General features: G+C 35.4%; 1 protein-coding gene across 2 annotated transcripts; it reads left to right on the top strand.

Moving 5' to 3' along the window:
• Window positions 1–229: 229 nt before the first annotated feature.
• LOC128989769 (arylsulfatase B-like) lies at window positions 230–26377 on the top strand. 2 transcript variants are annotated; one of them, XM_054411808.1, is made up of 9 exons: window positions 230–391; window positions 19512–19671; window positions 20502–20728; window positions 21173–21301; window positions 21747–21879; window positions 21996–22177; window positions 23229–23364; window positions 24541–24726; window positions 25860–26377. In XM_054411808.1, the coding sequence occupies exons 1-9, from the start codon at window positions 284–286 to the stop codon at window positions 26273–26275; spliced, it is 1677 nt and encodes a 558-aa protein (XP_054267783.1). In that variant the 5' UTR covers window positions 230–283; the 3' UTR covers window positions 26276–26377. The 2 variants fall into 2 exon arrangements, with proteins under 2 accessions (XP_054267783.1, XP_054267784.1); XM_054411809.1 differs by lacking the exon at window positions 24541–24726.
• Window positions 26378–26754: the final 377 nt, after the last annotated feature.

Genomic DNA, 26754 nt, shown 5'->3' with positions numbered 1-26754 from the left:
CAGGAGATAAAAAAGATACCTGCCAGCTCAACCAATTAACAACAATATCCTCAACCAGTAGTCGAGTAATTATGGGCAAAAAATTACAATATAATGATTACCAAGCTGGTGTTCAGCCAGCGAGTAAACGCAGGTGTATGACCACAGACGAGGGAAACTAGTACCAAGGTTAGGCGGGAATTTCCCCTCAAAAGCGGCGGCAGATGGTTTGGCGGGCAGTAGCCGCGCGTCTGTCTCTGACCCAACAACAGCTGATTGTTAAATAATTAACAGCTGATTTGCCATGTCTGCCCGCGGATTTCTCAGTGTTTTCGTGTTCGGTGCCCTATCAGTGGTGGCCCACAGTGCTTCTTTCCGTCCGAATATTGTTTTCATTCTGGCCGACGATTTGGTGAGTTGAAATGAGTTTGTTTATTTTGAGGTGTTAATAACAAAATACATATAAAGAGAGAGTAGTGAGTAAATATTACCATACTAAGAAATAATCTTAACATGGTGGTTATTATTTAACTTTGAACTAAAAATTAAACAAGAACCCATACAAGACAGAAATGCGTTCGTAAGACGACTGCATTTTAGTAATATATCAAGTACGGGTTTTCATACTTCAAACATGATCCTTTTCATAGTACAAGGTATTAAAAAAATACCATAGTTGTATTTGAAAATAATAAGACTGCAAATGTAAAACAATTGTTTAACACAATAGTAATTCGAATTGTTGACTATGTAGTAACATTACCATGGTTAACATTAAGAAATGTTAGACGAGTGTAGTTAAAAAAATTATAAAACCCTTATTATTTATGTTGATATAAACCTCCCTTTGTCTGTATTGATATTACATTTTGTTGTTATTAACTATTATAACCCTATCTAATGAATAATAATAATAGACAGCTAATTTGGCTATTACAATATTTTTATTCTGGTTTCAATTGAACGTTTTAAACGATAATACTAAGTTATAAAATCTCAGGGATGAGGTTTCGTGCAGACTTCTGTAGTCTGTAACACTCCTCTTTCTTCGATTTCAATGTTAAATATATGGAGAGTATAGGAACTTGGTGCAAGAGTGCGCACTTAAAGTTTAGCCCCCAAAAAATAGGTTAAACGAATAACAATTGAAACAAAACTAATAGTAAGCAATCGTATGTTAGTTGATAACCAAACTACATTTTATTTTTACAATTATCATTTATGTATCATTTATAAAATAATAATGTTACGACAAGTTACATTTGCGAACTTTTGCCCCGTGTGTGGCAAGAGTTTGCACGTAATGGGGCAAAAGGACGCAAATTGTTTAAAAAAGCATTCAAGACTGAAACAGATTTTATTAGTACAAACACTCATTCACTTAAATACTACAAAAAAAGTTTACCACGTTCTTAGTGACAATTAGTTCTTTTTAGCAGTAATACAAGTGAATTCGCTGCCATCCTCATAATTTGAACAAGAGACATGCACTTGCATGAACTGCATTGGATCCAGTCCTTCTTTGGTGGTTCTTTAGGACAGATAATTTTAGTACTTGATGTTCTTGGTTGTTGAATTGTTCTTTTACCTTTGGATTTCTTCAACGAGGGGTGAACACTGAAATAACATGTTTGGGGTATGCGAACTCTTGCCCCACATTCAAAGTTTTTACATGTAATGAGCTGCTGCTCGCTGTGGCCATTAATGGAACTAAATTAACATGGCTATAAGTAGAGCATCAATACAGAATTGAAACGATTGAATTAATTATTGGAATAACGTATACTAATTCCCAAATTCTAAAATATTAGATCAAACACGGTAGAATTATCTTATCTCATTGTGGGATAAATAAACGGAGAGAAACAGCATTATTGTTGCTGCTCCATGTGTTCATTGCACGGGGTTCACATAGCCTATTTCATAACATATTTTAATGATTTTAATTTAATCTTGACACCGTAGCCTACATTGTATCATAGATAAAAGATACTCACTAGTATATTTATTCACATCCTTTTGGAACAGCTGAGGCCAATTTTATTGTTAGTTCTGTGCGGTGCACTGTAGCTGTCGCATTTTATTTACAATCTATTTCTTGTTATTTCAGTAATTTGAAACCTTGTTTAACCAAATAAAACTATCCAATCATAAATAACAACTCGTTCCCTAGCTATTTAACCAAACAGTAAAGCACAAATCATAAAATTATCTCTAAAATAATAGAAACAAAATTTTGTTGTGACACCGGACATGAACTAGACACAAAAAACGAGCTTCATTATTTACAATGGGATGAGAAGTCTACTTGTGTTTTTTAGTATATGATTGCATTTTAAATTAAGTCATAGTTTCGGATCATATTTCATATCCAAATTTATTTATTAGCTTATCAAAATTATAATTTTAACTGACCAAACATTTTGACACTCGAAAGCGGGCAAGAGTTACGTAAAAATGCAGGGCCATAAATTTATGGTTGAGATCTTTAATCAGCTGAATATTAAATAGCCTTGCGATATAAACTAAGTTGTATAATAGCCTATTATACTTCTAGTTTGTTTGTGTTTCAAAATATACAGGAACCTAGTTTTCAAAATTCAGTAACATAGTCTTTTAATCCCGAAACACCGGTTCATCGGGATGTACCACAAATCAATGCGAAAGCCAAGCAAGTTTGTTATGAAATAGATCCCTTGCAGCAAACCTGCTTGGAGAGCGATCTTCAAGCTGCTTTTTGAGTTTTTTTTTTTTTTGAAACAGGTTAAATAGTTATTCGTGTAACTTGTTATATTTTTCCTACAGTTACTATAAAGCATAGAAATACTTAGCATTTCAAACACTAACACGTTTTTAGTTTAGGTTAGATCAGAGCGTTGAACGAAATGAGAAACACTGCATCAGCTGATCATAGTCGTAGTGTATCTTAAGTGCTGGCAACTTATTTTCAAGCGTACACGGATTAAGTGAATGATAAAAGTAAACTTGTTTGTGTTGTTTGGTTGGAATACTGGAGTGCTGAAAAAATAGTGCGGCAAAAGTAAGTAAATCAAATAATTAGCAACTTTCTGTGCTATAATCAGTGCAAGGAAGCCCACTTTGTCAGGTGACTGTTAAAATGTAAAAGAAAACTGCTAAGACCCACGTCTGACAATCTTTTATAATCTTGATTACAGTATGCTTAATGAGTAAATAGTAACACCATGATCACGGTTACTGCAATGAGGAACACATACATGAATTATTTGGAAACATTTAATAATCACAAAATAAACAAAGTTGCCAAGTTTTATGAAGATGTAGGCCCTTGATGTAGTCCTACAAATACTTACTATCTATGTTAATTACATGTTGTTTCTTCATAGCGACTACATGAGTCAGAACGTACTTCGTTTAGAAACATGCTAGATATTTTTTTAATATACCTAGAATAATAACTACGAATAATAACTAAGAAGTTGGCGGCCTATTTTAACCTTGCATTTACCCGTCCACATAAGACTACATATCATATCTGTGCGTGGAACGTATCCAGCAAAGCAAGGGGTGAGCCGGTACAGTACGAAGGTGAACTGTACTGATAAAATGTTTTCGGCACTCGGCAGTGACCAGGAGCCGAACCCACGACACGTTGCCTTGGGCCCGAAGTCCGTGACGCTACCGACTGAGTCACCGACTCACCTACTTTTTTATAAGGCATACTTTAATAAATTCTCGTAATTATTAGAAAACAAGTGTAGGCTAGTTCTTATATTTACTTAATATTTTTAGGAAGGGTAAATCACTTAATGTCTCATTGTTGGTTTGAAATAATTTTAAGTTAATTTTGTATTACAGAAATGCTGATTTCATATTACCCTATTCCAAAATACCATTCTATGTATCCCGATACACACAGTACTAAAATAAGAACCGTGTTTTCCAATTGTAATAATTAACCCAGAGTTTCTACTACAAAAGACGAGGAATGTGATTTTAATTATCTATTTAAATTTTCTTTTGTAATAAAACCGAGTTGCTTATTTTTAGCGCAATTTTTTGTTTACATTTGTTTGTTGTTTATTTATCTTCATGTAAAAATTACTGAGAAAAGAATTCTCTAATTGCTGATTACATACTTTTCTCTTAGATTCAATATTGATTCATTACATACATATACATATCTTAGTACCTACATGTTTCAAACAATCAAACTGTAATTCTAACCAAATATAGATCCATACATGTCTTGTTTCCCTCCCTAGTATTAACATCAAGGTTATAAAAAAGAAATTAACAATCATTTAGGAAAAATCAAAATTTTTATATTTTCTATATGTCTATTACCAACACCGAACTGTAATTGAAAGCGTTTCACTTTTTACATTTACAAAGTTTAGTGTTTAATAAAACAGTCAGTACGAACATTTCTTTTTCGTTATATCTCACTTCAACCCTCGTTACGCTGTAAATCACGTTTCATTGTGATTCATTCAATCCATTTCCACAAGTACGTACATTTTGGAGGGAACAGTTAGTTAAACAGCTGATGACAGTGGAACAGCTGATTGACTGTTACGTTATTCAGGGCTGTCTCTGCACAATATCCGCCATTTGGAAGGTCGGGTCACCCACAATCTGTTCCGACCTTTGCGCCCGACTTGTCAAATACCTGTCAAATCATCGGTTACTTAAGAGGATCCCACTTCTTTGTTATGTACCATCTGACGTACTCAGATCCCAGCTTCTCATAAGTTTTGGTTCGTGCCAATTTGTGCGCCGGTTTTACAGGAGTAATAAGAAGACTAGCTTTTCAAATTAAGCGGAGGTGTCTTTTTTGCAAAGCTTATAATCTAGCGCACCTGCAAATGGTTATTAAAAATGAATTTCCTTTAGGTCTTCGCCCTCCTCAAGATTGATTTATTTCTAGAGTTAGCTTTCAAAGGTCCAGTTATGCTGACCAACTTTCTTTATAAGTTTGTGAATGTGTGCGTGTGTAGATATAAAATTTAACAAATTTATTCTATTTACCTAATAAGTTTTATAAACAATGAAGTTCGTTCGCTACGCTCACTCACCTTTAGGTTGGAGCTCGTTCGCTGCGCTCACTTGTCTTCAGGTTAGCTCGTTTGCTACGCTAACTCGCCTCCAGGTTGAAGTTCGTTCGCTACGCTCACTCACCTTTTGGTTGCAAATTAGATGTCTGTAGTCATAAATTTAAAAAAAATAATAGTGTGCTGCACCCTGTTGGTAATCCTTGTAACTTAAATGCTAATTGCACATCATAGAACAGAACCAACTTAATTGAAACAGCTGTTAAGATTCATTAATTCCATTTAAATATGAGTACTCATAAGGTTAACATGGGAAACTCCAGAGCCACTGGGGCGGAGCCCGAGAGTCCGATCAGAATAAAAATAGCTTAGTTTTCCTATTTAATGCCTAAAGAATCAGTGTACCAAATTTCAGCTTCCTAGGTAAATGGGAAGTGGGAGAATTAGTGATGAGTGAGTCAGTGAGTCAGTGAGTCAGTGAGGGCTTTGCCTTTTATATATAGAGATCATATTCTTGAAAAGGTAAATTGGTTCTGGATTCATTTTGTTTAGGAAACAAGTGTTGGACCTTATTAAATCAAGCAAATCGCACATGGATCCCCCTCATATGCTAAAGTCGACTTTAAAAAAATTAGTGTTAGTAACGACAGTATATCATCATCATCGTCGTCGTCGTCATCGTCGTCATCGTCGTCGTCGTCATAGGTAAAGTAATCTTTAACTTACTGCATTTGAACCCAGGATAGAACTTCCAAGCAGACCACTTTTGCCCACACTAGTTTCTGGTTTCTAGGAAGTACGACTAATGGACTAAGTACGATCTAAGACTCCCAGGATCCGTCTAAGGTTAACCATCTTGAGGCGTAGATAATTAAAGAGCTGGATGCGTTCAGACGGACTCAGCGACCTTAATGAGTCTAATTCAGTGTCAATAGTTCTCACACAATGGTGTGAACGGTAATTATTTCGTCATAAAGTCCAGGGACTCCGCCCGAGGCCGGACGTTACACTCAGCCTTCGGCCAATCATTTAAATTCACTTCGAGAACATTTTATGTTGTTGAATGCCTAAGTGAGATCCTACCAGATGAGCTCGTCAGTAACATTTCGGCCCGAAATCCTCAGATGTGACCTGTGGTCCAACTCTCTACCTGCTCACTAGTAACACTCCAAAAATATTTGACAGGTCTTCTCTATCTATTAATTTGGGAGTATGGTAAAATACAAACAACGCTTAAAAACTAACAAAATACATACTCACCACAAACTGCGTTAGTTAGGTAACGTTAAGTTAGGTTAGGTTGGGTTTGGTTAGGTTAGGTTACTAGTAGGTTGCAAAATATACAGGTTATGGGCCTCTTACTATCTGAACTGCTTTCCTGCTTTCCTCTTGTCAATTATTCGCCGGGCCGAAATGTTACTCCAGCTTATTTAATCAACTGTTAAAGCGATTGGGACGAAAGTTATACTGTTTTTCTAAGAAAATTGAGTTTGGACGAAATGTTTCTGGGACGAAGTGTTACTACACCTGTTACTTCACAAGCCTCCAGATGAGATGAGTACTTGTGTTGAATTGCTTTAATAAACACACAAAAACTAAAAGAAGATATTCCATCACAAACATAAATTCAAGAAGCTAACCATTTGAAGTCCATTTGTCTTATCCTGGAGACTGTGCAATCCAGCAGTAGAGGCATCAAATGGCCGCTATGAACTATACGATTAATGGTTTTGACACTACAGTCGTTGTATGTCGAATCATATGACTTCGCGTCATGAACCCAGGAATCAGAAAGCTGATTCGGCTTCAGAGGAAGAATCAGTCTTTAGATGGGAAACCTTTGGATAGTGGTTTTCAGGACTTAAAGCTATATACTACCCCGTAATTGCTTAGACATAATATTCTTATTGGATATGATGTGATATGCTTAGAAGCAATGAAACTCACTTCTCAATTTTGTATAGTCTTTCTTGTACAACATACAGAACAGAAAATATGGGTAGGAGGCTTAAAATAAACAGTTCTAGGCAGGCACTTTTGTACAGCGCATGCAATAGAATGGTTGTTATAAAGGAGCTAAATTTAATTACTTAAAATGGTTAATATTTTCTGCCTCTGGTGGATTACACTTTTTCCGAAGCTTTAGTGTGAATTATATGTTAACTCTCGTTAGATACAGTAGTGAGGTTGTTATTACCTGTGCTTCGTTTAAACCCATTGTTGTTTGTTTTACTTTGAACATTTAGTACAGGTAAAATAGGGTTTTATAAACAACAAAATTTGTACATTCATGAAATTTCACCCGTGAGTTACTAATAATATGAGAAATGAAGATCCGATGAGTCCCCAAAATTTTGGGTGTCCTAAGGCCCTTTTTGGGGCTCTTTTTGATCCGAAGGGCCCTTTATCTTGAATACCGGGTGTCCGAAAAATAATTCCCTAGTTTTGATAAACGATTGTTTATTGTAGAGAATACATATTCTTATATCTAATACATGAAATTAAAGAGGGTTTACTCAAGTTTATTTTGACATTAGTACACCTCGATATGTGACCCATTTGTAGCTCTACAGATATCTAACCGGTATTCGATCTCTCTCCAAGTGTTAGTTAACATATCAGGTGTCACTGATTCTAATGCAGCTACGATTCTTTGACGAAGATGGTCAATGTCACGTATCTTTTCTGAATAAACCAAGTTCTTAACGTAACCCCACAGGAAAAAATCCAGTGGTGTTATGTCTGGGCTACGCTCGTTTCCCGGCAAGATGGATGGGGAGAGCTGGCCCGATCGCGTGGCCTCCAAGAAGCCCAGACAAACACCACTGGATTTTTTCCTGTGGGGTTACGTTAAGAACTTGGTTTATTCAGAAAAGATACGTGACATTGACCATCTTCGTCAAAGAATCGTAGCTGCATTAGAATCAGTGACACCTGATATGTTAACTAACACTTGGAGAGAGATCGAATACCGGTTAGATATCTGTAGAGCTACAAATGGGTCACATATCGATGTGTACTAATGTCAAAATAAACTTGAGTAAACCCTCTTTAATTTCATGTATTAGATATAAGAATATGTATTCTCTACAATAAACAATCGTTTATCAAAACTAGGGAGTTATTTTTCGGACACCCGGTACTTTTGTTTTTCCGTTTAAGGTCAAGTGAGGTGTGGTTTTCGATGGTTTTAGTTATTTTAAATCGATTGGGACTAGTTTTAAGTATATTAAACCATCCATACAGGGTGTTTCGAAATATTATTACTTTTTACGATATTTAAACATTTATTCATAAAGTAATAAAATAAGTTACCTCCATGCTCTATATAAAAGGAGATTATTGAAAATAATTGTAATTCTTTACTACGTTAGGGGAAAGGATCACAAGGAGTAGAAAATATTAAAAAAACCCCGTCACAGCAAACCTGCAGACCTAGCGAATTTCCTTTTTACTTACTTGATTTTTAATTATATCTAAAATAGCATTGCGTTTAACGATTACCTAGGTTTGCTGCTACAAGGAGGCTATTAAAGTGTGTTTATAGTAAAATATTAATAGCCTAGTATAAAACAAATAAAATTGACAAGTTTGATTAAGATATATCTATTAAAAATCAAATAAAATCATTTTACACTATTCTACATAAGAATAAAATGGGAATTTTAAATTTACAAATTTAGTATTTTTATCCGTAACTAATAACTATACAAAAACACGTTAATATACTAAATTATTTGTTTTTAAGCTACCTATTTAAAATGTTCTAGAGAAAAATTGGGAAACTTTGTGTTTTGAGGGTGAAGTAAATGAGAAAACCCAATTTTTACCCCATAAACCTCGTTCCCATTGTTCAGGACAAAAATGCTTGTACCGACAATGCTGCTCTGATGTCATAGTGCTGTCCTGCTCGTCATAACCATGAAAGACAACCGTACTTGTATTGATTGAAAATAATGTTGAGGAAATTAAGATACGAGTTGCAAACGTCAGTATGTATGAAAGGTGTTTTTGCACCACATTGCTCGTGCTTTAAGATTGGTGTTGCCTGTTCTGCAATATGCAAGATTTGTAAAGGGGAATCCTGCTTGAACACCAACTTGGACAAAATCAGTAAAGATGGACAAGTTGCTAAGAATAATAAAATTGTTAATGAGTCGTCTGAGAATAATTATTGTGATGATGAAATTGTAAAGAGAGATACTACGGAAATTGTAGAAAAATAGCTTTAGTTTAAGTACTTTATTTTAATATGTAATGTAAGGTTTTATACAAATACAATTGTTTTCTTATTTTTAATAAATGTAAAAAAAACTTAAATAACTACCTAAGAAAAATACATATCAATTTGAAATTGGTCTTAATAGATTTGCATGAAAAACACATTAAAAGATTATTCACACCACCTTAAAAGTTGAAATTTTTGCGTAGTAACCTTTGTTATTATGTTATAGTGTAAAACTTAATCCATCCTCTTTTAGCGAACTTCCCGTAGAGGAAATAAGCTATTACCGAAGGTCTTATGGTAAAACAAAGACCTGAAACCAATTTACGTGTTCATTTCAGAAGCCTAAAGCACCCTTAGTGGGTTGCTAAATAACTCAAAATATTATATATGTGTTTATATACATATATATATAATATATCCATGTTATATACGTGTCCGTAAACATGATAACTCGAGTAATTTTGGTTAAATTTTAACGAAACCGGCATTATCGGTCCTTGGAACAGGGTTTTATGTGGTATAAATTTGTAATCTTTGACCCTCAAAACACAAAGTTTCCCAATTTTTCTCTAGAGCATTTAAAGAGCTTAAAGAAAACAAATAATTTAGTATATGAACATGTTTTGTAAGTGTATTAGTTACGAATAAAATTCAAAAATTGTAAATTTAAAATTCCATGTTATTCTTAAAGGAGAATAGTGTAAAATAATTTTGTTTGTTTGTTTATAGATATGTCTTAGTAAAACTTGTCAAAAATCATTTGTTTTATACTAGGTTAAATAAAATTTTACTACGAACACACTTTATTAGCCTCCTTGTAGAAGCAAACCTAAGTATTCATTAATTAATTAAACTCAATGCTATTTTAGTTAATTGAAAATCGGGCAAATTAAAACTCGCTTAGTCTGCAGGTTTGCTGTGACGGGGGTATTTAATATTTTCTCTTACTCCTTGTGATCCTTCCCTCTTATATAGTAAAGAATTACAGTAATTTTCAACAATCCCCTTTTATATAGAGCATGGAGGTAACTTATTTTATTACTTTATGAATAAATGTTTAAATATCGTAAAAAGTAATAACATTTCGAAACACCTGTATGGAGTGGTTTAATACACTTAAAACTAGTCCCAATCGATTTAAAATAACTAAAACCATCGAAAACCACACCTCACTTGACCTTAAACGGAAAAACAAAAGTATTCAAGATAAAGGGCCCTTCGGATCAAAAAGGGCCCCAAAAAGGGCCTTAGGACACCCAAAATTTTGGGGACTCATCGGATCTTCATTTCTCATATTATTAGTAACTCACGGGTGAAATTTCATGAATGTACAAATTTTGTTGTTTATATGGAGTGTTTTTGTATTATTTTACCTGTACTAATTGATCCATACACAACAATGATTTAATGACCAAGACTACTTTGAAATATGTCAAAAATGGTAACTGTAAGATACACGAGTAAAGTATAGTATACTGTGCATGACCCCCCCCCCTCATAAAGAAATCTTAAAATGAAAATAATTTTTCATCTCTGATGATCCTTTTATACTTAGTACCATACCCATAGAGACACACATTCTGGAGTAATTGTTCGTAATTGACCTGCAAAATATTATTTAAGTACTGTACATGTTTGAATAAACATTTTCGGTAAAAGGTATTTTAAACTTCAAGAAAACTAGCTTCAATTACCACGATGACTGGAAGGAAACCCAATTTTAAGTGCAAACAAAATGTAGTGTACAAAAAAATGTTTTTTTGCGAGACAACGTATCTTTTGAATAATATTGTTACATAAATCTATGAAGCCAAGCCGAATAACAATTACTCGATAAAATACTGGGCGAACTGAGATTTATTTGAAACCTGAGGCCTTGTTAACTCTTGCAAAACCATAGGTTACGCCCTTTTCCAACTGAACAATCAAGGCCAGTTTGATAGTTGTTACACATTTGTATCATGAGGAAACGAATCATTGAATTGGGGGTCCTTTTTTAATCTTTTCGGACAAATAGTTCAAATTGACGGCTCTAAATGAAGTTTTTAAATTTTAAGAAATACGTGTCGTTTACAATCTAATACCATAGACTAAATGTTTTATCTATGTATTTAATAATTAATACTATTGTTTCCAGATGTTTTATCAAATTTAGACCATGAGCTGACATAAGAGTTTTCGACTTGTAAGGGACATACAACACACATCAAAACAGTCATCAGATTTTACAATTAGAGAAGACTTACTTGCACCATCCAGAGTCAATGGGGAAATTAAAAAAGCTAAAATATAATTATTACAAATTCATTAACAGGAAACGTTATAACGCACAGATTTTTTTCCTTCCGTGACATGAAGCGCGTGTTCATAGGGTGTCCAATTCACGATTTCCCGCCTGATCCAACCGAAGCTAACAAGGCAGTAAACAGCTGATTATCTCGTCGAGATACAATGTCAGCTGATCAGAGCATCCAAATAAATATCTTATTAAAAGGCAACAATTTTTCTTGAAACTATTTTTTCCCAGATCGTGTACATCGCAGGAAACGTCTACGGATGTTAGAAAGATAGTTTCCGTAGATGTGCAGAATCCCTGTATAAATTAAAACAGCCTAACAAATAAGCACAAAAATGAAAGAAATTAACATGGGCTTTATGGGTTGCCATGCTCGTGATGAAATAACGACGAAATATAAACATAAATCAAAACAAATGGAAGAAATCGTGAACTTGTTTCTCTCCCTTCCCATATCATTTTAGTATTGCAGAAACATGAATATAAGCCACAGGCGGTTCCTTCTTTGAACGACTGTAAAATGGTTAATATAGTAAAATAGAAGTCGCCCCGTGATCGAAAACTCAACTATATATATGTAATGTACAGCACTACAGACTTATCTATTTTCACCCTACGCTGTAAATAAAACATGTGATTGGAATTTATTCTATTTGTTTTGATTTTCTGTTTATATTTTGTTGTTATTTCGTCGCCAGCATGGCATAAGGCCCGTAAGGCCTATGTTATTTTTTTTAAGTTTCAAATTCATTTTTTGTGCTAATTTTTGAGCCTATTTTAATTAATAAAGGGATTCTGCAAATCTACAGGAAAATAGCCTTCATTTGGTACCAACCGCGTGTAACTCGGTCATGTATTATGGTCAGGCTAGCTGTCATAAGTTTTGCACAAGTTTTTTAGTTAGATCATATTTTGTACTCGCTGAGTAAGAACTACTATTTCCACATGTCCAACTACTTCTACATGTTCTTGCACTAAAATGATTCATCTGCTAAAAATTCAAATCAAACAGGTAATAAACGCGGATGTGAACTGACAACAATAACAGATGACGTCACTGCCACAGCCTTCGCGACTAATAATTAATTTTCCGCTCTGATCATCTGCAAATAACGTTATGATTACAATTTATCGCGCACAGTTACTTTGGTAGCCCGTTAACTGATTATGACAATGGCGTGTTTAATTGTTGGTTGCCTCAAGTAGAGTTTACGGAAGTTGAGTTTTCGCGTTTTCCGCAGTCTCGTCCTTGCGAAAGTCAAGGATCGAATAGTTCGCACGCGCGAATATTAAGATGGCGGATTCAGATAAGCTGTTTTAATTACCGTGAACTTAAACTTGGAGGTTTAGGTTGGTAGCCGTTATTGTACCATGGAACCAACACAAGTAGCCAGACTTCTCATCACATTGTAAATTTTGAATCTCGTTTTCGTGCCTAGTTCCTGGTGTTAACACTGATCGCTAATGTTGACGAAATTTTGTGTCTAGTATTTTAAGGTTAATTTCATGATTTGTGATTTACTGCTTGGTTATAGAACTAGGAGGCGAGTTATTGTTTATGATTCGATTTTTTTGTCAAACGAGTTTTTAAAATAACAAGAAACAGATTCTAAACAAAACACGACTCCTACAGTGCACCTAAAGCCAGCACCTAGCCTTCCGTAAAGCCAGCTTGTACGGAACTAACAATTAACATTGGCTTCAGCTGATCCACAAGGATAAGAAATCTACTAAAGGAGTATGTTTTATCATAGATGAAACATACTCCCTTAGTAGATTTCTCATCCTTATGGAACAGCTGAAGACAACGTTATTGTTAGTTCTGTACGGTTTTCTGCAGATGTCGTGTTTTGTTTACAATTTGTTTCCCGTTATTGCAGCCATTTAAAACCTCGTTTAACCAAATAATACGATCTAATCATAAACAATAACTTGTCCCCTAGTTATATAACCAAACAGTAAAGCACAAATCAAGAAATTAACCCTAAAATAATAGAAACAAAGATCGTCAACACTAGCGCCCATGTGTCACGTACATGAACTAGACACGAAAAACGTGCTTCAAAATTTACAATGGGATGAGAAGTCTACTTGTGTTGGTTAGTCTATGGTTTTATCTATGATTGTACACACTAAGCCTTGGTGAATAGTTATAAACTTGAAATGTTGCGTTTATTTTGCACGCCGTTCGAACAAACAGAGTAATTATACACACTGTTATAATTACTCTTATATTATGCACATAAGCTGTTCCAGCTGTTGCAATCCCATGGTAACTTGTAAGCGCTTGTAAGCCTGGACCTGTGTTTTAAAATTATGCACGATTATTAACTTATATAACTGGATTATACATAGGGGAAATAATAACTTGTAAATAAAAATAAAACTTGTAACTTGGAAAAAATAACTTGTTGGAAATTACGTAGATAATTTGATTCTACTGACACTGATGCCATTTAATTGAGTGGTTGGCTCATAATCTATTTCTTGGACTGCTCATTTCTGGTTACAGCCTGGTATTGGTAACTTCAAAGCCGGTCAGAACTGTGGCAGACGAAAACGCCGATACTTATTTATTGTGTTTTCAAAGTAGGTTACATGCAATCAAAACAAAATTTCTAGATACAAGGAATCGCTATAAACATTTCATTATTGGAATGCAATAATATGATTATACAGTCATATTTTTCTTTTGACACGCAATGGCAACTCATAATTATAGGAATGCGGTCTCAGGTCCACCAACTAACACAATCCTAAAGTGCTATATCATTTTAAAGCACAAATGCTACTTATAAAAATCACTCTTTATTTACTAAGAGGAACGAATTTTAAAATATCATTAGTTTTATATACGTTAACCTATTATATTATACTAAAATTAATTTTATACTTTGATACAACTATTGACTATTGGATACTGAAGTAGACATACCATCTACGGATCCAATGTCACCCATTTTTTATTAAAACAGAACGTAGTTGTGTGAGCCAATCACAGAGTTTGCTAGTGTCTAAAATTATATTTTAAACCTTATCTTTTGTCACTGACCAGATTGATAGGACATAACAGTTGCATAGCTCACAACAAGTCATTCCATTAGTTTGCCTTGATAAAAAAGTGTATTCGACATAAATTAGTATTTTAGATTAGCACAATCTTTTGGTGGCTCACATCAACTACGACGATTTTGCTAAAAAAACTGACGACAACTAATATAACTTTATAACATGGAGATTGAATGTCTAGAATATCAATAGCCAAAGATACAACTGATACGAATGAATAAAATTAAGTTAATTTCTTTTGTTCTGACACCCGTTTATATATAAAAAAAAAAAAAAAAAACTATTTGTTCAACAATCAGCGGTACAGTAGGCCTAGTATCTTTGACTATTAATACAACAACAACTTCTGTATCCAATAGTCAATGGTAGTATATCAAACCTGTTTTTCAACATTTTTTATTATCACTATCAATTGAGATGGGGACGCCACCTAGGTGCGTATTAACACCAAATATGAGTGTAGAACGGCGTGAGATCAACTGTGTAGCTTTGTTACTGACCAAGATCAGCTGTTTCATCAGCCAGGATAATTTATTTTAAGCCCAATTATCAGGGACAACTGGGTCCAGTTTCGAACCATCAAAAAACCACAGACTTCTCTCTATTTTTACAAACGATAAAACTGTCCTATTCTGTGCTCCTGACCTATTGAGGAATGGGAAGCGAGCTGGTCTAGTGGTTACAGCGCGGGACTTCGGACTTCGGTCCCAGGTTTAATGGATTTTTTCCAAGTGATGATGCCGCAACACTTTGGTCTAGCCTGAAGTAATTAAAACAATTCCAGTCTCGGGCCTAGCGTCCTAGGACAAAAATACCTATTGAGCAACCCAGGCAAAGGAAAGCTACTAACTTTAGCTACATGCTCCGAGTGTTACACTAAATTTAAAACTTTTCTTCTAGAATCTAGACATTTAATGTTCAAGACCGAAGAATGATTTGCAAAGTTTGTGCGTAAGCGGTAAGCAGTCAGATGTTATCTAAGCGATAATTCTTCGTCGAACAGCGGAAAACCACGACCTCAACCCTGAATCGCAAAAACTGTTTAATTGCGGTTGAATGTTATCAGATCAAATCGCTACGGTCGGTTACCCAGCCATTGTCTGCTCCGTTGTCTGTTGTCTGTTGTCTGCAGACAAAGCACAAGTTCAACGATCATCAATCGTTTACTTACATTTGCATAAAAGACGAATCGTCAGAAACCGTAGCCAGAAACGTAGTCCTTTCATGGACGTGGTTATAACATGTTAATTAGTTTCAGACAACAGTTGTTTGGAAAGTCTAAAGACAAACAAATAATCATCCATCTTTGCTGTAGGCTTATCAAATTAGTTTGTTTATCTTAGATGGTATCTAAGACTAATTGAATGGACAAAATCACAAAAATAACATTTAATGCAAAAATTAATATCTTAATAATAATGATCATCCGCAGTACTTTTCACGATTGGTTATAGAACTAGTATATTTCATTACTAGGACCGAAAGTGGCATTTTCTGGGGCGAGCTAGAGTTTCATGTGTGAGGCAACACCAAACACAGGAAACCCAAATTTCACGTGCGAGGCAAAGCCGAGCATGTGAGATGTATTTTCACGTACGAGGCGAAGCCAAAGACGGGAATAATGAAGCAAGACCCGGAAAATTGCTTTCGGTACGAGTTATGAACGATAATTTTCATCACGACGACGCAAAAATACACACATTCAGAATAAAATTTCTCAGTATTAAAAGAAAATCTACTTAATAACGTATATGGTTTCATGATTATAGATTTGTTTGTATTATATTAATAACTACTTCATCACTTACTTTAACTGAATAAACATTTTGTAATTTTCACTGGTAGGCCCTAAAACATTCTGTATTCCCTTCCCCTTCTTACCTTTCTCGTGGTTTCTCTGGTGAAAGGTGATTAGTTACAGTACCTCTGAAGCTGTTTGCATCAAATCGTCATGAATCTTAGGCATATTACGAGCAATTTTAAACACTCACTATTTTAAAAACACAGCAAAACAAACTAAAGCCCGTTTCTGTATAGATTTAGATTGTGCAACGATGAAAACAGCTGATTTTAATTATTAAAATAAACCATAACAAAACACTAGTGCGCGTAGTTTATAAATAGAGAACTAATTGAGGGCGAGGGAAAGTAAATTTAGAGCGAGGGGAAATCAGCTGTTCGTTTTTCCCTTGCTCTAAATTAGAGCTTATGAAACAACAATTTCTTTGATATCAGCTGTTATCGAAAATAGTTACTTTCGGTAAGGAGTGATGCAAATTATGTTTTCACAAGTTAACACAGAAAGGTTATAACTTTATTTTAAAATTAACTGTTTGCAAATAGAATGGTCAAAATATATTTTAGAAAGTGCTAGAGACATTAAGCCTCTTTATAAACTGCTGTCAAGGGACAAATTGTCTGTCTTCTACATCCAAGAGTTTCCTGAATCTTAATATTTTTCCTGCATTAAATCCATTTTGTGCTAGATCGTTTCAGCAAATTTGCAATTGAATTTATTTGTGATTAAGATATTTTTCTGAATTTCTTTACTAAGTTCTTAAGTTTTTCATTATTAAAAGACAAGTATTAAATTTAGGCAGGGTCACATTGATGGATATTTTAATTAGAAAAAGTGAAGAATGAGAGTATAATTGTGACAAACTACTTATGTGTAGCTTTTTTACTGACTGAGATCAGCTCTTTATCTATAAGATATAATTCCGTAAGTCAAATTTTTGTAAAGAAATTGTGAGTGACTGGATGGCCGTAGAAGGATGGGAGGGGTCTTATTTTAAAGGTCTTGACGTGAATTTTGAGGGAAAACTATTCATTTTTCTTATTTTTTTTACCATAAATTCGCAACAGAATAAAACTTTTCCCATTAAAACAACATGGGGTTTAATTTGTTTACATCTTTTGAAATTAAAACAGCTGTGCCACAGATTTGAAAACAGTGATCAATACACGCATTTGGTTTACTTTTAGCCAGTCAACTATGAAATGTATACTATAATAAAACTGAAATATTGAAGATTAGTCGGAAAAACGTCTACATTCTTTGTTTATATTTAAATCATATACTCAAGTTTCATTTTTTCATGCTTTTACGTTATTGTCGTGTTAAAGGAATAAACGACATAGAATAAATATTCTGTATAAATAATCAAAGAGTCGAAATTCAATCTAACTTCTGTTTTGTTTCTATTTTTAAATCATATGTTCAAGTTTATTTTCAATGCTGTTGTTTTCTTTATATTTCTACACATTTTAAGGTTAAGGTTGTGTAAATATATACAACTAAAATAACCTATAAATGTTATTGGTTCTAAAATGGTGTATTTGCATTCCTTCGTAAGTAAATATTTTAGTGCAGTGAATATACAACGTAGAGTAATCATATTCGATCATACTTTTATAAAATCACCAGGGATTCAAGATGTTTTGGTATGTAGGCTGCTGGATATATATTATTTTCATTATAAGTACTGTAATTAATATGAACGACAGGGGAATACCACAAAGGCGGGGAACTGTTCATAGGAATGACAGTGCGCGTAGGAGAGCAAGAGTAGATAATGACGAACTTAATCAAGATATGTTACAACCCCTTTTTAGGAGACCCATGGTAGACGAGAGAAATGTAAAGATCCATGATGCAGGATTACTGGACCAAGAGTGTATTCAATGTAGTGCTCTTCATTTTAGAGAAGAACTAACGAATAATCATTTTATGACATGTTGCCATAACGGACTTATTAACCTTCCTCAGTCAAAAACTAATGTAGAACTTAAAAGTTTGTTTGAAGAGAGCCCACAACTGTATAAATTCATTCGACAATGCAACAGTGCGATGGCTTTTGCTTATTTTTCAGCCAGTAAGAAAGATATTCCAGGAAAAGGACCATACTGTTTAAAAATTCAAGGACAGATTTATCGTTCAATCTCAGATTTGCTGCCTCAACATGATGAAGACCCCGTGTATGGCCAATTGTACATTATTGACACATCAACAGCAACAGAAATTCGTCAAAGGCGTCGAGAAAATAGTGACTTAAAACCTGAAATATTGTCAAAACTAGCTTAAATTCTATTAGAAAATCCATTTGCACAAATTTACAAAAGAGCTTTGGAAGAAATGGTTACGGTGACAGTGAATTAGAACTTAGGTTTGTAGACAGGATAAATATGGATCGTCGTAGGTATAATAAGCCTACTGCAGATGAAATTGCAGGAGTCTTCAATTCATCTGAAGGTGAACCTCCAATGAATTTTTAAAATTCCAAACAGGGAAGCTTTTATTTATCCTCATTAACCACAAGACCAAAGCTACCTTAGTAAACCAGTATTTATTCACAAACAATGATATGTTTGCTGCCTTTTCATGTTAAACCACTGGAGTGATTCAAATTATTTATTGAAAATGACATCAACAAAAGCAAACAAAGAAGAACAACAAACTGGTTTTTACACAAAAGATATGGTGTAGGGATGCCTATTCTGACACATAGATAATGTTATTCTGAGTTTGTTTAAATACCGGTATTGCAAAAAGTTGTTTTACATTTGAGCTTTTTAGGGACTTATGTCCCTACAAGCCACTAGTTTAGCTTTAGTACCATAAAATGCCCAATGATCAAGAACAGCTGTGTCTATTTTCAAACCGTCAAAAAGCCACAATTTTTGTCAAAACAAAAATGTTTACACTGTTGGCACTATTCACTCAGCCATCCATCGATTTTGTAGTTAAAATGGAAGGTAAAATTCTTTCATTTAAGTTCATAATACCTGCCACTATTTGTATATGAGAATTCATTTTCCAAATTTAAATTTTGGATACACACAATAATAACCTTACATATTGCGCATTTCCCAGCAGATTGTTTACGTCAGTGTTCTTCATTTCCAGGGATGGAACGATGTAGGATTCCACGGGTCAGACCAAGTGTCAACACCGAACATCGATGCCCTGGCTTACAACGGGGTAATCCTCAACAACCACTATGTGCAGCCGATGTGCACACCTTCCAGGTCAGCCCTTATGACTGGCATATACCCCATACATACAGGTAAGTCAATAAACTTACTGATGCCTACTCAATAGGTTAAATGCGTCTAATCACTAAGAAAAATGATTAATTCTCCCATCAAGGAATCCTTTTAAAGGTTTTCACAGAGAACAAAGAACATGATTTTTTTATGTTTGGGAAACACCTAGTTTATGGACATGGTTTCTTATTTCAGAGGTAAGGGAAACTGGCTTTTGCTAATCTGATGGATGTATAAGAAAATTTTTGAAATAGTGTAATTCAGACTATGTTATTTACTTGACTAGAGCTGGCCAATGGTCGAAAACTCGACCAAAAGTATGTATTGTGCAGACTACTCTATTTTAACCCCACGCTGTAAATAAATCATGTGATTGGAATTTGTTTGGATATTCTGTTTAATTTTGTTATTATTTTGTCACCAGCATAGCAACCCATAAGGCCCATGTTAATTTTTTTAAATTTCAAATTGATTTTAGTATACAGTATAAAAAATACATGAATTGGAATAATGGAGAAAAACACCATTATTATTTGTATGATACAGTACCATAGTTTATTGGATAATGAAGTAGACATCCCATCTATAGTTGAACCAGCTGTCGCCAGTTTTTTACTAAAAAAGAACGTTGTTGTGTGACCCAGTTACAAAATGTGCTATTGTCTAAAATTCTCAGCCCCAGCACATGAACGATGCACCCCATGAGAAAACACCTAAATTGTGTTTAATCTTTGAAAATCTACTATCTCATGATACCTTGAAACTAGATTATCAACCTCTAAATCTAATCCCTAGCCACCAATATCCGGCTGCACTCAAGTATACATTCTATATACATCTGTGCTCGTAGGGATGCAAGGACTGCCTACTCTGGCAGGAGAGCCCAATGGTCTGCCGCTGACCTACCGTCTACTGCCGGAGTACCTACAGGAGCTAGGCTATGTGACCAGGGCTGTAGGCAAGTGGCACCTCGGCTTCTACAAGAAGGAGTATCTGCCAGTGTACAGAGGTTTCCAGTCACACCTGGGCATGTGGGCCGGCTTCACCAGCTACTACGACTATCTCCTGCAGGATAATGTGAGTTGCTAAAACATCTTGGAAATTTAGTTTCATATCTATTAAATGTAGGTATATTGTTTTTGCAATATTATTTGCCAGTTTTTTTATGGATTTCTTTTTAAGAAACTGCTAAATCCTAGTTAAGTTCAACTTGTGTTTTAAAAACATCATACAGTTTAACATGTTAAAATGGCTTTAGAGAAAGTCACCAAATAGCTTTTAAAATACAAAATTTTCCAGGGAGGTTCCTTTCTTGTGGTGTATGAAAAACCCCAAGGTTGCCCCCTTTGACAAGGCCACTTATTGTTTTCTATAGCTTTGTACATCCTGAACTAGCTTTGTATCCCAAACAGAGGTTGGCCATACAGATTTTTGGCAGATAGATGTGTAGTTAACAAACCAATTTTAACTTTAGAAGAAAATTTATTTTGTACTGTGTTACATGTGTTTTGAAATTTTCAGTACGGTGGTGTAGAATACAATGGTTTTGATCTTCACCGAGACACAGCTCCCGCCTGGGAGTACAGCGGCAAGTATGCAACGGATCTGTTTACTGACGAGGCGGTCGATATCATCCAGAAGCATAACAAGGTTTGGTGATATATAAGTAAAACTAAATTAACGCTAAATTTACCCAATTTAATTTAGTTAAATTTCTATGATAGATATTTCAAACAATAAATTTCAAAAGATAATCCTGTCTCCCTCTATGGTGTACTGCAAATTTGAAAAAGCAAATGCCTAGTTTAGAGGTGAAAGCTCTACTTTACAAAAACATACTATATATAATATAACAACGAAAAAGATTAAGTAAACTGTAAAAAGAGTTGACAGTTAAATAAATCCAGCTAATATAGAAGGGACTATGTCTTTAAAATGGTTCACCATCCACTGATTTTTTTCACTTCTGGAGCCACAAGCAGATGATTTTTTTTCACTTCTGGAGCCACAAGCAGATGATATGGTTGTTAGATTGCTATCTTTTCACAAATTGTTTTATTTTTACAAAACTGAAAACATCTAATTGTTTTGGCAGGAGTCCCCGCTGTTCTTGTACCTAGCCCACCTTGCAGTCCACGCGGGTAACAGAGGCAAGTATCTGGAGGCACCACAGGAATTTGTGGACAGGTTCCAACACATCAAGGATCCTAACCGCAGGACCTACGCAGGTAAGCCATCAATAAGCTAATAAAAAACCAACAAGCTAATAATTTATTATTGATATATTATGTGCCCTATGTTATCCGTATCCCTATATGGCTATAAGTTTATATATTTATTGCAGCAATGGTGGCCAAACTGGATGAGTCAGTGGGCCGTGTGGTTGCAGCACTACAGACCAGGTACATGCTGGACAACACCATAATTGTCTTCACCTCGGACAACGGAGCTCCTTCAAAAGATTTCATCTCTGATTCTACTGTAAATTTCTATCCCAACTGGGGTTCAAACTATCCACTTAAAGGGGTGAGTATTTTACAGATTGTGGCTTTAAGTAAGATAAATTACAGCACAACTGCAAAGTTGGTTTTTTTGTGTGATATCCAGAACAGAGACAGTTCTCCTTTACCTGAAACATATTTTTAATACAGAGGAACCTTGATAACAAGTGTCATTTTCAAATACCCTTGATTTTATCATAGGCAAAAGAATTAAATATAGACCAACGCAGTGCTGCAGTTAGCATATATTCTGGCATCCACCGCTAGGAGTGCCGTTTAGTTTTGGCGCACACCGCTGCAGCATCAAGCGCTAGCGAGCATTGGCATGACAAGATGGTAGTTGGAGCCAGGGTTGCCAACTTCTAGAGAATTCCCCGGGATCCGGAGAGTAGGAATTTGTTCCGTTATTTTTCCGTGTTTAAAAAATTTCCGGGGATAAAAAAATGGGCTTTTTGAGATTTTAGAATTTTGTACTTTACCCATATTGAAATGTTGATCTGATGGGTTGGTAGCATTTCGTTTGCAAGGGTGGTAGTGCTGGTAGCAGACAGTGGGTCGACAACGGCAGCAAATCGACAAACACTGAGCACGCTCTAGCGGCACTTCGTGGAACCTTCCTTTAAAAGGCTATATTTATTCTATTTGTCTATGATTTTATTTTACACATCAATCACATTTTATTACAAAAAGAAGTTAACCTTGATTACAATTCATATTTGATAATCCCCATGATAGACTTGTTATCGAGGTTCTACTGTTCATGACAGGTTTACTGACAGTTAAAGTGTGCTCCAAATCACTGGCCAAGTCATTATCACATGGCTAAGAAGTCATTGGTAATTGAGAAGATTGAAACAAAGGTCTCCAAGAAAGAAGTCCTGTGCTCTAAACCCAGAAGAATTCCCAATATCAGTTCAATATTGGGAAGAATCACCTAATTCTCTCAAAAACATTTCCTTAATATGTCAAGTAATATTCCGCAATACATTATCCTAAAAAAGAGTACCATAGTCATATTATTTTGAGTTGTGTCCAACGCTATTTCTTAACAAAGGTAACTTTGCTCAAATGCTCAGGCCAAGGAGACTCTATGGGAGGGTGGAGTGAGGAGTCCCACAATTATTTGGTCCAAGCAGTTCCAAAGCAACCCCAGGGTGTACAATGGCATGCTCCACATGACTGACTGGCTGCCTACTCTCTACAGAGCAGCAGGTAAACAAAGTGTAAAAGATATCAAAATATTTCAGTACAGGGAGCCAAAACCTGACCAGACCGGGCCTGTTATAGTACCAGGTCTCTTAAGCTGATGGCCAAACAACCTCCTGAACCATTGGCTTGTTTATCAAAATTGCCGTAGTTGATGTAAGCCACTGATATATTGTGCTGATATAAATTACTAACTTCTTTTGAATAGCTAGGCCCTACTCAGCCGAATGACTTATCATGAGCTATCAACTAGGTATTATAACCCATCAATTTGTCATCAACAAAAAACAAGGTAGAAAATATAATTGCAGACACTGGCACATTCTGTGACTAGCTCACATAAGTATGTTCTTTTTTGGTAAAAAAATTGGCTACAGTTGATCCATATAGATGGAATGTCTAATTCAGTATCCAGTAGTCAATGGGTGAACTCAATAAACGATGAGATGTAAAAGATAGATTGTAAAGATGGGAAGGACTGTGGTGATATGTATCAGACAAGGGGCCATCTAGAGGGAGGATCTGGATGGCTCAGAAAAGAAGGGGTCGGGGGCTGCCTCTGAAGGTTTTCGAAAAATTAAGTACTCAGAAACGAGGTTTAATGTAGTTTTTATAAGATAAAAACGCATATATGCGACGTTAGTCTATGGGTAGAAACCGGCCGTCGCATATGTGCGTCGCTGGTCATCTTGTCATTCCCTATCAATGGGTCATGTGAATGAAAAATTTCGTACTATTGCAGTAGCGAACCTGTTAATGTAGTTTTTCTAAGATGTTGCTCACAAAAACAAGTTGTAACTCATATATTCTTACACGAGAATATGCCTGAACCAAGAAAGCTCCCTGCCTCTCTCTAGATTGGTTGGAGAAGAGAATTGTTTACTTAGGTACCTACTTGATAGTTAAAAGTAAAATGTCTTATGCTAGTGTATTACAGAGAAGTTTCATAATACAGTGGATTTACATATTTTTGTAACTGTGCCTATATTGTGTGTCATGAACATTGTGTCTTGATTCTATTATATATAGTTTCAGTAATATAAAAAAATTGAGCAATGGAATGAAAATTAATAAATTCCTAGGTAAAATGTTATGGGCACATTATGTCTTCATTTATAGTACAACTGCAGTAATTAATTGCAATATAAAAAATATTTCACGATATCTTCTGATGACTTCCAGGAGGTTTCACCACCAGACTGCCCTCATACCTGGATGGGAGAGACCAGTGGAACAGCATTTCCCTGGGTCTGCCCTCTGTACGTAACGAGACTCTTCTAAACATCAATGAGAAGGACAAGAATGCTGGTCTGATAGCTGTCTACAATCCAGGCAGCTTCTACAAGCAGACTTGGAAGATTGTATATGGTACGGATTGTAGAATCCCCTGTAAATGTTTAGCACTTTGGATCAAAAAAGTTTGCTGGCCAGGATATTTGAGGGCTTGTAAATCAAAGAAAGTCTTTTTAGTCACTGACGTTCATATTGCCAAGTACTAACATGAATCATCAACTTTTGCTCCAAAGCACTGCAAAGATAGAATAATAATCTAGAGTTATGAAGTGAAAATGGTATTGTCCAATTTTTAATTCTGGCACAAAACACATCTTATTATTACTTTTGTTGCACATTTTATATGCCCTGCACAATGCATACCAAGCTAAGCATCCTTAATGGCTTCCATGATGTTCTTATGGTAGAACTCAGGACATATCATTGGAATCTTTGTGTTAGTTATACGTTGTACATGCAATTTTGATATTGATTCGTTTTAAGAAAGGAAACATAAGCAAAGATACTATATTATTGATATACTTTTGCTAAGGCTGCTTCAAACATACCCCATTTGCCAAGCACCAAGCAGCAACTCGCCGAATCGCGAGTAGTGTGGATAAGTGTTTGTCTATTTGGCAAGCAGCAAACATTCGTGCTTGTGTTTTCCCGTTCGTTGTCGATATTTTTGCACTCATCAAAGTGAATGAATTTGCTATTCTCGAAACAAACAAAAAACTAATAGTTGCTGGCAAATAACACATGTTTCTACTCGTTAATTGGCGTATAGTAAGACAAGTAAATCGCAAAATGTCAACATGCCGTGCTTGGCAAATGGCGCATGTCTGGAGCCGTCTTTATGGAAATTGGAGAGTGGAAATATGGTACATGTGGATATCAGAAGATTGATGGTTCGATTTGAAAAGCTAGAAGCTTGTTAATGGTTCAAAACTGAACCCAGCTGTTTGTGATCATTGGTCTTTTAAATGGTCCTGACTGAAGATACTTAGTTTGAAATAAAGCTGTTATCTCCTTCATTCAAAACTCATCTCAAATTTGTTGGCCTTGAAATACACACTGAGATGTGTCAGCATAATATAAATCTCATCTTATCTTATAAAAATAACCTTCTGAAATATCACAAAATACTTACTGACTAGAAACCACTATTAAACATCAGAGTGTAGGCAGTTTAGTAGTTCCTTAATGTCTGTGTTGTTCACCTACAGGTAGCTTCAAGAACAATGAGTTTGACGGGTCGTACCGAGACACCAGATCACCGGCCAACCCGACGTACAACGTGTCTGCAATTCTGCTCAGCCTGTCTCACCGGGCTCTCCGCACTATCTACCCGACAGCCAGCTCCTTCACAATCCTGAACCTTCGGGCCACTGCGACCGTCACTTGTCAACCGGCCAACAACTCAACACTCAACTGTTGGAAGAGACCTTGTCTGTTCGACCTGGAGCGAGACCCATGTGAAACTACGGACGTCGCTTATCAGAACACCTTTGTCACCGAGGCTCTCTACAACCGTTTGGTGGACTTCCGAGCGACTCTCGTACCTCAGACAAACCAGCCCGCAGACCCTGTCCGATCGGACCCCCGCCGCTACAACAACACCTGGTCCATCTGGTCGTTATAACAGATCTCATCCTCTCTCATCCCGCCAAATTATTTATTACAGTTACCATTGAAGTGTGTTCGTGTTTTGTACCAAAGCATGCAAATATGGCTCGCTGGGTTCCTAGCTGAAATACATGTTTTGTAATAATTGTGTTTTGATTAGTGACCTGTTATCTGTTTGGTATTTAAAAATGAAACATTTATTCTCGCCCAGTGGGGCTGGGCAATAAAGAAAACACCAACGTTACTCACATAAAAGAAAATACACACATTTAAAACTACTTTCTTTGCAATCTAAGTTAGTTTTTTTGTGACAGTGCATAATTTTAGTTCAAGTAGGCAATTCTGAGGTGCGGAGAATTTTTTTATTGACTTTTAGGAGCTGATCTAGTGGGAAAGATTTTAAATTATTATCAAACTCCAACCCATAATTGATCTACCACAGTAAATTTGAACTTCAAATAGTATAAAAACCAAATAGCAATCTCTAAGTGGTAA

Source organism: Macrosteles quadrilineatus, unplaced genomic scaffold (genome assembly GCF_028750875.1).
Source record: "Macrosteles quadrilineatus isolate MER2022 unplaced genomic scaffold, UCM_ALF_1.0 Scaffold_3__2_contigs__length_128488019, whole genome shotgun sequence".
In the NCBI taxonomy this organism is placed as follows: Eukaryota; Metazoa; Arthropoda; class Insecta; order Hemiptera; family Cicadellidae; genus Macrosteles; species Macrosteles quadrilineatus.
Note: the sequence above shows the minus strand (reverse complement) of the source record. Positions and strands in the feature narration are given on the sequence as shown.